Source organism: Coffea eugenioides, chromosome 4 (assembly GCF_003713205.1).
Source record: "Coffea eugenioides isolate CCC68of chromosome 4, Ceug_1.0, whole genome shotgun sequence".
Lineage (NCBI taxonomy): Eukaryota > Viridiplantae > Streptophyta > Magnoliopsida > Gentianales > Rubiaceae > Coffea > Coffea eugenioides.
Window position 1 is genome coordinate 5,427,760 of NC_040038.1, and position 11,713 is coordinate 5,439,472.

The 11,713-nt window shown below is 38.1% G+C and overlaps 2 protein-coding genes and 1 non-coding gene across 3 annotated transcripts; 1 reads left to right on the top strand and 2 right to left on the bottom strand.

Moving 5' to 3' along the window:
- The first annotated feature begins 784 nt into the window (after window positions 1-784).
- LOC113768065 lies at window positions 785-4,520 on the top strand. Its single transcript, XM_027312295.1, has 4 exons — window positions 785-1,067; window positions 1,710-2,108; window positions 3,295-3,706; window positions 4,016-4,520. Exons 1-4 carry the CDS (start codon window positions 854-856, stop codon window positions 4,215-4,217), a joined length of 1,227 nt encoding a protein of 408 aa, XP_027168096.1. The 5' UTR covers window positions 785-853; the 3' UTR covers window positions 4,218-4,520.
- Window positions 4,521-6,262: 1,742 nt separating this feature from the next.
- TRNAL-CAG lies at window positions 6,263-6,343 on the bottom strand. The gene has a single exon. It is a non-coding gene; the product is annotated as a tRNA-Leu (tRNA).
- Window positions 6,344-8,788: 2,445 nt separating this feature from the next.
- LOC113768435 (reticulon-like protein B9) lies at window positions 8,789-10,536 on the bottom strand. The gene is made up of 5 exons (XM_027312783.1): window positions 10,236-10,536; window positions 9,859-10,039; window positions 9,518-9,659; window positions 9,358-9,427; window positions 8,789-9,274 (listed from the first exon to the last, which is right to left on the bottom strand). Exons 1-5 carry the CDS (start codon window positions 10,336-10,338, stop codon window positions 9,105-9,107), a joined length of 666 nt encoding a protein of 221 aa, XP_027168584.1. The 5' UTR covers window positions 10,339-10,536; the 3' UTR covers window positions 8,789-9,104.
- Between the last annotated feature and the right edge of the window lie 1,177 nt (window positions 10,537-11,713).

Below are 11,713 nucleotides of genomic sequence, written 5' to 3' on the forward strand. Positions count from 1 at the left end.
TAATAACTTTGAACCGTATGAACTCTATTAATTTAAAGAGGTATTAATTAATCAATAAATCAATGATTTATTAAGTGTACTTATAATTCAAAGAAACACTCATTTAAAATGGATCTAAATTACCCATTGAATTATATGGGGTGAAAATGATAAAAGTTCAGAGATCTTAAGTTTAGAAGAAATTATTGCTAGCATCATTGAAAATCTTGCTAATAATGAAGTTGAGGATGATACAAAAAAAACTTTGGAGTTTGTTACACACTCAAAGCATCAATAATTTTTCATAATTTCTTATTGCAATATGAGATTTTAAGAAAATACAATATGTAATTTTAGTGAATTATTAATTTATGATATGAATGGAACCAAAGGATTATATAAAGTTTTAAAAAATATTATCTTATTATTTTATTAAAAATATTAATTTAGCTTAGTAGGTTAAGTCGAGACTACAAAAAATTATTATTTAATAGAAGTTATTAATTTAGAGAGGTTTTGCTGTACTTTTACACTGAGATGTTTTCTTTTTTCCGCAAAAAACAAATATTAGTTAGGCGCGACATCAACACCCTACACAATATTTCCCCTCGTTGTATTAAACTAAATAGACAATTTATTTCCCCTCATTGTATTAAAGATTTTCCCAAATTCACTCCTTCTTTCGCCACTAAGAGGGATTTTTAAAAAAATAAAAAAAATAATTGTTGCCTCCCCCTCCCATATTTCCGCTACTAAACGACATCGTCCTTCGCTTTCCCATTCACTATGCTCCAGTAAACAGGAAGCCACTGGTTCACTGACAGCCGGAGCTGGGTAATTTCTGGAACTAAAACCCTGAAAAAACCCAAGAAAGATGCGGAGAGCTTTATCTCTCTGTCTTCGCAATCTCCACCAATCTCCCCACCTCAAACTATACCCTAACAATCTGAACCACCCCAAAAAGCTCAGATTTTTCTCTTCTTCCTCAGAAACTGGAAATGATTCCTCTAACCAAACGACCCCTGATCCGAACCCAACCCCACAACCCGACGAGAAAGAGCTCGCGCTTGAAGATGTCGATAACAAAGGTATATAACGTAGGAATTCAGGATGAAATGTTTAGTCTTTAGTATTAAAATTCTTCATAATTTTTGTCTGCTTTCTGTTTTTAATTGGGATTGTAATGATGCCATGGGTAAAAAGGAAAAAAGATGGGACTTTTATTTGGCTGTGGAGTTATCTTGTCAATTAAGTAGCTGCTTTAAGCGTAATTATTCAAAGTTATTACATTTAGAATTTCAACGGCTTGGTTTGCTAGTTGGGTTTTACTTTGGTTGTGAACTTGTGAACGTTAGAAAATGTAGTGAGATTGGAATTTTCGAATATACATATTTGGGTTATATCTGGGTAAATTACATTTCTCTGGTTAAACTTTTGTTTATAATATGTACTTATTACTGATTTAGAAGGGGAGGGTTGGGGACTGAAGAAATAACTAGGGAGGGGAATAGGGTTGGTGAGAATAATGGATATTGCTTTTCTTCTGCTTTGCTATGTTGTTAGGTTTTTCAGAAAGAAGCTTGTTTAACATGCTTGTCGATTGTTTGAGTAGATTGATTAACATGCCTGTTAAGTAGTTAATTATTCCGAAGTTTTAGTATGCTAATTGAAACCTACTGTGATCTCATGTTCTATTTAATGATGATTCATCTTGTTTTCTCTGGTTTCAGAGCTGAAGCTGCGGATAGATGATTATTTCAAGAAAGGGAATGAAGAGGCACTGCCATCGATCTTTGAAGCGATCTTACAGAGGAGGTTGACTGGGAAGCATGAGGAAACAGATGATGAAGTGATGAGTGAATTAGAAATGCAACCACTTGATGACGTAAAGGACCGAGATTTTGAATCAGATTTTGAGGAGGTCTATGAGACTGATGAGGAGATTGAAGACTTGTACAATGCAAGGGATATTGTGACAAAGAGGATGGTTCAAGATGAGTATTTCAATATGGATGACAGGAAATGGGATGACATGGTTAGAGAGGCAACTGAGAAGGGTTATCTCAAGGATACAAAGGAGTGTGAGGAGATACTAGAGGATATGCTTAACTGGGACAAGCTTCTACCAGGTAGAACTCTCAATGTCCCACAGATTCTCTTTCAATGCAGATTTTAATGTTTGATTTGACTGTTTAATTGATGCTCATGGAGCTTGAACGCTAGTCCTCCTTGTTTTCTATTTAGTTATTTTTGTTTTTAAAACTTTTTTATGTGATATTTACTTCTTTGTTTCTTTTATGCATGACAATAAACTCTTCTGATTCGCTCTAAGTTAATGTGGCTCGCTGAACTTGGTGTTTAAGATGCTTGGTTTGGCTGTCGAGTTCGTTCTACCAATTTTCATTCTGCTTGGTCAGATGCTGGGCCCTATCTTTTAAGATTATTTATTCTGCTTCAGAGAGTTGTGTTCTACTCCTGTCAAGATCCCTTTTGGGTCTTAGATGATTAAAAATTTGCATTTACATAGAGAAGAACCTTTTTAAGCAGAAGAAGAATACAATGAGAATTTGAATGGTCTTTGTGGTTTGGAGTGGAGTCAATAGGCAATTTCTGAAAAAAAGAGGCTAGCTGACTCCTGAGATCAGATTGAATTAGATAAACAGAGTGAGGTATGGCTGCTGTCTATCTGGACAAATGTGGATTGAAGGTGGAAACAGATTTTACCCAAAGTGCCTACACTTAACCTGGGAAATTGTCATGGAAAGTGTACCATTTGCAAGGAGGCTTGTAGAAACCTTCTAGGGCTTCGGTGAGCATGATCATGTGCTTCTATGCCAGTGTAAAACCTCTCCACGACATCTTCTATTTCATCAAAGGAGGTGGATATTGCTGTTGCATGTGGAGTAAAAATTGTTTTTGCTCAGGCAGTGCTTCAATCTAGGATTACCATGTTCTGCTGTTAGTTTTCCCTTTTTTTTTTGTTTTGTTTTGGTATCATGCTATTATTCAGGGGACTTGTAAGTTTCATCAGTCTATATAATGTTCTTTTCTTTGATCCATTTGCCTGTGATGGTTGGATTCTAATTAGTTGTCATCATATATGGATTTGGGTCTTTAGTTATGTTGCAAATTGGGAGCACTATTACTCAGTCTGAAGCTTAGTAGGGAAATCGAGAGTACCGGAAACTTATGTTTTATGTTCTATAAACCTATTCAACAAATTTATTATGCGTGCGTTCGAAGTAGATGTTGTTTATAAATTTGTGCTGTCCATATTATATTTAGTCATGTTTTTCTTTTCGTATTGACCCTCAGACGAGATTAAGCAGAAGGTGGAAAAGAAATTTGATGAGATAGGAGCTAGGGTTGAAAATGGTGAACTTGAAGTTGAAGAAGGTTATGCTCTGTTCAAGGAGTACGAGGACCAGATGGTCATGGAATGTGCTAAACTAATGGAGGCAGAGGCTCCACAGTTTGATGACAGTACTGTGCCTGATAAGAAGAAGGATTTGGATGATCCACCTGGTGAGGGTCCGATTCTTAGGTGGCAAACACGTGTGGTCTTCGCTCCAGGGGGTGATGCATGGCACCCAAAAAATCGCAAAGTGAAATTGGCTGTTACTGTGAAAGAGCTTGGGCTGTCAAAGCATCAGTTCCGCCGTCTCAGAGAACTGGTTGGAAAGCGGTACCATCCAGGCAAAGATGAGCTCACTATAACCAGTGAGAGGTAAGTCATCCGTGCAAGTTGCTGTTCACCTTATCAACGTAAATGTTTGCACTTATTATAAATTTGTGCAGAACTTTGTTCCGTTCAGCTGAAGAGTATGGCTTTGCATCTGGTCTTTAGGTTCTTGCAATACTATTCAGAATCATATGCTATTCAGATTTTGATTTTGGTGTAATTTGACTCTGTATCTACTAATAGTCATGACCTTGTGTCTAGTGGCTAGGTTCTGCATACAGATTATTAGTGCAATACTATTTCTCCCTTGCTTGCCTTTTTAAGAATAACACTCTCTTACATTCTGTTCGTCAGGTTTGAGCATCGGGAAGAGAACAGAAAGGATTGTCTCAGGACACTGCTTTCTTTAATTGAGGAGGCTGGGAAGGCAAACAAGCTGGTAGACGATGCTCGAACTTCATATTTGAAGGAGAGACTTAGATCTAATCCACATTTCATGGGGAGGTTAAACGCGAAGATTACGAGAAAAGGGGAATTGAGCCTATCATCTGCATGAAACAGATTGTCTCGACAATGCACTGGCTTTGAAGTTTCAAGTTAAAGATGGACAATGGCTTCTGCTCCTAGTCTTTGCATTACTTATGTGGGAAGCTTTTGAACAGGAATTTTCGAGCATTGTCTCTTTTTGTTAGCTATTTTTTCAGCCCCTCGTGGCTAATTTGTTTGGAAGAAGACTGAAGGGAGACTTGGTCCCTAACGTGCCTGTTGAAGTGAAGTTGTCCTCGGGAGCAGGGACGGGTTTTTTCCAATTGTACAGTAATGTGCTGTCCTGAGAATGTCAATTGGGCCTGGTTCCGTTCAATAAAGATGAAGAGCCCATAAAGTATAAATACGGAGTTTTAATTCTTCCAAAAAAAAAAAAAAGGTAATGAACAAATAAAAAAGAGAAAAAGAGATTAGAAAAGTGTGCAAGTTATATAACAGATAAAAGTTTATTTTCAAATTTAAGCTTTATTAAAATTCTTTATAATTTTGTTGTCTGGCTTCTGTTTTTCATTTGGATTTTAATGATGCCATGGGTAAAAAACAAAAACGGAGACTTTTATTTGGCTTTTGTTTTTCATTTGGGAGTTTTTTGTGTTTGATGGGGGGGGGGGGGGGGTTTACTTTTGGTTGTAAACTTGTGAATGTTAGAAAATGTAGTGAGATTGGAATTTTAGAACATGCATATTTGGATTGTCTCTGGGTAAAATACATTTCTCCAGTTAAACTTCAGGCCGTGTGGGAGTGGCTATCAAACGACCTGGATATAACTTCAGGCCTTGAACAATTGTGGCTGATACAGAATGCGAATTTCTCTTGGTAGTAGGATTATGGGCCTAAGGTAAGGGCTTCCTGCACGGAATATCTTTATCACCATGGAACCTGACATGCGGACGGCAAAAAGATATTCCACCTTGAAACTAAAGGAATGAAAAGGCAGAGAGAAAGAACAAAGATGACCATAAAGTTTGAAGCGTAAAATGTGTTGTTATGATCCTATTTCGATCATGATAGCATTAACACCAAGATATGAGTGATTATGTAGGGAGAACTTCTGAAGGGTTTGATGACATTTGTTAACTTTCAAGCTTTTATCACCCAAAAAAAAAGGAGAAAGAAAACAGAAAAGTGATCAGCTATCAAATATGAACCTAACTTTTGAGGTTAATTATATGCATGTGATGTGGCCTGAAAGAGTGGTCTTTCTCCCGACACTAATTTAGCATAAGGAATGTCAAGGAAATATTCTCTCTTCATGCTGAAGGAATAAAAGCAAGAAAAAGCAAGTATGATTGAGGGTACAATTTTGAACTATATAATTAATGACATATTCATGCCTTGGTTGCTCAGGAGATAAGCTGCTGCAGTGCCTCTTGGGAGTCTGCAAATGGCTCAAAGGGGTCCAAATTCTTGCTCTTCTTCTGGGCAGTTTTCCTACGCCAGTCTTGCTACTACCACTTCTTCCTCTCCTTTCAAGGACACAACGTCTTGCTGGTATAAGGTGGGGGAGTGCGTATGTAGCATGTGCCTGTTCAGCGTATGCTGTCCATTGTCTACGGTTTGGTGTTGTGTCAAGATGCCTTGCAAGATTGGGTGGAGTTTGGCACAGCAAGCTAAGAAGGGAGCTTCTTGTTGTTTTGGATCACAAAGGAGGATGCATGCATCATATTCATCATTCTCAGATATGGATTCTGATGATTACATGCCTAAGGGGAATGATTCTTGCAAGGACATTATACCTCCTGCCAAGAAGAGGTGGAAATTATGCTCTTGATCCTAAACTTAGCATCCTTGTTCTTGTTAACAAGTAGTTCTTTGTTTTTCTTGATTTTTTTTCTTTTTTTTTTGGGGTTTTGAAACTTATTCCTATTACGGTATTACCAAAAAGAAAGCTTGCTGCTGTTGATGGGAAAAATTCATTTCTTTGATTTCAAGTTTTCTTCCCAGGTTTCATTAGGAAAGGAAAAGGGTAGGGAACGGCATCATTTTTACTTGCAATCCCTTGCTAGGGATTTTAGTAGTTTAGCATCAGCGTGTGCGTCGATAAAAAGTTTTGGATGTCAAGAATGGGATTCGAACCCATGCCCTTTCGGACCAGTACCTGAAACTGGCGCCTTAGACCAACTCGGCCATCTTGACTTGATGTTTAGGGTTGCCTCGAGTCTTTATTTCTTCCCTTCCTCGCCCGATTGCATCATCTCAAAAGCGGGAATGCGGACAAAATGGAAGTTGGAATCTGATGTTGGCCCACTTTGGACGTAGGTTGGTATATCATTCGTGTCCACCCAAAGAAACTGTATATACATTTCTTGGCTAGAACTTGAAGTAGCAGTAATTTAGGCAGCTTAGCTTAGTCTCTCATTCACGGCTCGGGATGCTCTTTTTTTTTTTTTTTCCTTTCTTTCTTGATGAGAAGGAAAAGAATCACCAGTCTTCTGTAACAAGAAGAAAAGAGGGCTCAAAAACTATCTTCTTGACATCTCATTAGGTTGGTTGCTATAATAAGTCCACTTTAGAAACAGCTTTACCACAATTCCTTCTCCATCAGTTCTTTTCTCGTAGAATATATTGGTGTCAGCAAACATTGGCATACCAACTACAAATTACAATCCCAATAAATGGTTTCATTATTAAATCATGAACTCATGGCGGCAACAGAGCAGAAACTCCCATGGCGAAAATAATATTTGACGTGATTTTTTAAGGAGGAGACTTATTCAGTGCTGCAGTTTGTCTGCACAAGGAATGGTTACTTACATCTAGGATACATCATGGAGACACTGGACATGATTTTTACTCCCAAGAATCACTGCATAAAGTGGACATCAAGACGAAATAGAAGAAAGAAGTAAAGAGAAGAAACATGAAAGGTGTCACTCATGACTGTGAAGTGACATGGTCTAGTCCTCTTGGGTTGACAAAATGACGATGATCGTAGTAGGTTAAGGTCGGGTGAGTGAATCAGTAGAACTATCCTAACCACTGCTGCTGGTCAAGTTTGGGAGATGCTGATGATCAATAGAGGGCGAAGTCAGGCACCGCAGGCTGCACCACACGCAGTAGCACATCCACTAGTAGGAGCACCAACATAAACACTTGATTCTGCAGCATCATCTTTGTTTCTTGGTACAGCACCATCAGCACAAGAGAAGACTATGATTGAGATGAGAACAATGGTGGTAAGAGATAGCCACAAGACAACAAAAACATTACCACCAAAACCATTTTCTCCTCCTCTATCTATCAATTCTTTCCATTCCCTTGCCATTTCTTTATATTTAACTCTCCTTTTTGTGAATATCTCCTTGTATTGTGAAGAGTTGACAAGAATATATTAGCCTTTTATAGTTGCTCGAAGAGTCAATTTAACTGTTCTCTAACGACCTTTCCTTCTTGCTAAACGGTTATTATAGATTTATAATCATTGTCTACTCAGACCTTCACGCAAGCAATGGGTCTTCCAAATGTGGGCATTGAGCCTGTGGGTCAATACCACCACTATAAATGAAGTTTCTGTTCGTTGGCACTCCTGGTTCCACTCTTCCTTGTCACCGTGGATAATGTGCAAGAAAAGTAGCAATCTACGACCGTTGTAAAACACTTTTACATGATGAAAGTTAAACAAGGATCACGTTTCTTGAGAGAAATGTGTGATTGGCATCTGGCACTAGCAAGGTTCAATAATTTGAACCTTTTCTCCCCATCACACAATTTGTTTAACTTTAACTTTATTACCGACTTTAACTTGGGTAGGTTTGATTCAGTGTTGGTTGATCTTATCCATAATGAGTGCCTATATAGCCTGCAGACATTTGATTCAGTGCCCTCCTCTAGTCATCTTAAAGTTGGCATCTTTGTAATAATGGGATATTTGTAACAGTAGCAGAAACAGTTCCATGTGTCACCAATTCCGTTGCTTTTAGGCAGGAAATCTTTGGAAGCTAGAACTTGCAGTCTCTTCTGTCTTTGTTTCTTCTTGCCCTTTCTGAATTTATCTCAAATAGTTATATAAAGATCTGACCTTACTTCTACATTTGTATAAAGCTATGTTTCATTCCTGTTGGCACAATAGAGACCTACAGTTACCAGAAATTTTGGTTACTGATAAGCTTAGAATACTCAAATAATAACAGTTACATAAGCGTCGTTTGAGCTTTCCAGAGGGAAATGGATGGTCTATGTACCTCGTAACTTCTTTGATGAAATGGACAAATCCAGAAAAACCTAGTAAAAGATTTTCTTTGTGGCTGTCTTATTCAAAGTGACGGGGATGTGTAGCATATCAGCTGTGATTTTCTTTTTATGGTGATGACTGTACACCCCACAAGGTAGTAAAAACAAAATGCGAAATCGAATTAAGTATGCGACAACTACCATGCAAATGACCTGTATCACTGAGTGGTGGTTTATTCTAGCATTTGCATTCTGGAATAGCCAGATTTACCCCTTTTGCTAATCATGGAGATCTTGTGAACATGTCTTCTTTTTGGATAGATCCAGTTGAAAGCTAACAATCTTCATATAGAACGTAAAATTTTATGAAGCAATTTTCTCAGACTTTATTTGTTTGTATTGCATCACCTCTTGAAAATTGCACCAGGTCTTAATTCATCAAACATTACGCAAAATCTTCTATGCCAATTTGAAAAGATATTTTCTTGCACCCTTTTGTGAATTGATAAACATTCTATCTTCTGCAACTAAAAGCCTTATAACACAGTAATACTTATGGTTTTGGCATGCTTGTATTGCATGTCATTATATTGTATGTTGGTCCGTCTCAGCAAATAACTTTCATGGACGCAATACATAAACCAATTATGTACACTTCGCTTTGTGGTGATGTGGAACTCCAATTGGAGAACAGTTGGAAAATTCACTCAAATTGTGTCTTCCCATACTAGGTCTCCTTTTTCTCCTTCACTGGTCCTCTAGGTATTTTTGCAAGAACATCAGCTTCAACTTTCCTATATGTGCTCCTCATCTGTTTGTACAGTTTACCAGCAAGATTATCTGCTTCTTCCTCGTATTGCTCGTAGAGGAATGGTAGGGTTTCCGCACAGAGTATGCCTGGTTGAAATCATTGAAAATTCATGACAAAATCAGCTCAATGATCATCACTCAAAAAATGGAGGGTGGAGGAACTTTCTTACTGAAAAACAGGAGGTTCAAGGTGCTTATATAATTCCCTATTACTCCGAGGATCCAGAGAGAAATCAATCCCTGGAAATTAACAAAAAGTGAGGAAGCAGTCATAATTTTTTGCAAGTTCTTGTCTGATGGAGCATCAGAATTATTCATTTCTTCACTTACCAGAAAGAAGAGCTTTGGTTCATTTCCACAGGCTACACGAAGAAGTTCGGATAAAATCTGGTTAAATTTTGAGTGGAAGGTTGAAGCAACTTCTGTAAATGTGGACTCTTTCAATACGGTTTTGGGAATGTTTGGAGGAGTCCTGAAGAAAGATAACCCCAAAGTTAAGTTTCATCCAACAATCCAGATGCAAAAATATATATATATATATGATGAAGTAAATTATTTCTGGCAAATTACCCCTTGTGTTTACTCTATTCAATTCCATGAACTTTCATACTTCAAATGCGAATGTAGAATAAAGAGGTGGTAACACGCATAATATCAAGTAAAGAAGTTACCATTGGAAGAAGTTTGCCGCTGTAGACCAAATGAACAATGCTAACATTGAAGTGATCAAGACATGGCAGAGCAGAGTTATGAAGTTGTATTCAACAACCTCAAACAGATACCACACAACTGCAACTCCAGCTAGAACGGCACCTGCAACTCTTTTCTTCCTCCATAACAACAAATCAGCAGCTGCAAACTCAAATCATCATGACCCTTTCATCAATCAAATGCAGAAAAAAGAAGGATTAAACTAAAACCATAGGATATGTATATTTGGCTAGTGTCCATGAATTTTGAGCTAACTGAGTGGAGTTAGCATCCAATGTGCGAAAATAGTACATATTTTCTCGTACCAGCAAGTTCAATGTGCTTGGATTCATAATACCTTTGCCACCTCCTAGAGCATCATGAATTGACCTTTGGCCACGGCCAAATAGCTTCACCTTTGTTGCTGTTCCATTGTCAGAAGCACGCAGACGAGAAGCCATGTTAAGAACGGGAAGTTATGAACCGAGATGGAATTCATCCCACCAAAAGTTATCAGATTTGAGTTTATAGTAGATTGGCCGGTTCCAAGCTTGTTAACAAAGGAAGTAACAATGCCAGAAGAAAGGGATTTCTTGAGCATGATTTTTGTATTAACTTCACATTCCCGCATTTCACAGATTGGTTATGCTTTTTGGTGTCTGACAAAAGGTAACATACACGCATCCTTTCCTTGGTGGCTTCTTGGGTCCGGTTATAGAACATACGAGTGACTTTACTTTGTGATTGTTCTACTGCTTCTCTCCATAAAAAACACTAATCCGATAAATGCCAATCTGCTATAAATTACATTTACAAGTTGATCACAACAGTTAAAGAATCTTCCTTTTCTTTGATTTGATCTATATAGTATCAAAAGAATCAACATTTATAAGGTCAAAAGCTATCAACTTAAAACTGGGAATGTCGATTTGCATCTTGCTAGGATGCAAAGATATAAGAAATGGAACACAGCGAAATACAACAGACACTTCCTAACTCCACAACAATCTTCGCCTTTGAAAAAAAAAAAAAAAAAAAAGCTTCAAAACAGTTTCCACATGGTTGCAATTTTCCTCTGTCAACATAATTATATATTTTTTGCCAGACGGGACGGCATTGACGCATGTGAAGACGTTGGAGTCAAGAAACAAAAGGGAGCGACCCGATCTGATTCAGCAGCCGCTTTGTGCCAAAATAGGGATATTAATGGTCGTTCATTATTCTGCTGAACCACATGATCACAAATTAAGAAAGCGGTCTTTTTTATTATGAACTCACCTATGCCTTTTTTATTATGAACTCACCGTTGGGTATGACAACTCATTATGTTGAAGCCTCAGAGACAACCGTCTTAGAGCAGCTGGATAGATTTCACCCACCGGAGTAGCAAGCGATGACAACGGCGATACACCCAGTAGAGCCTCTAATACCAGACCCTGCCATTTCTCCCCAAACCGATATTCATGTAAGTTCAACAACCACAACTGTAAACCATAGTATCTCCCAGACACAACTTCAACTTCCCTCACACTCTGTTTCGCCTGAAATTCATAATTCCACTTCCATCCTCCATGCCCCAAAGTCCCCAAAACGCTCCTACAAGGACTGCCTCATATCTGATAAAACCTCTTCAATCATTCAACTAGACCTCACCCAAACTGAAATAGCGTCCCCTATAAACTTTTCTGAAACCCATACCCAAACCGGGTCCCTTACCATAGATTTCCCCCCCAAACTCACAGATAGACTCAGAGAACCTTGGAAATTCACTCTGATTGCTAAACCTCTGGGGAGAAGCACGGGTTTTAGATACTTCGACCAAAAAATTCGTCATAT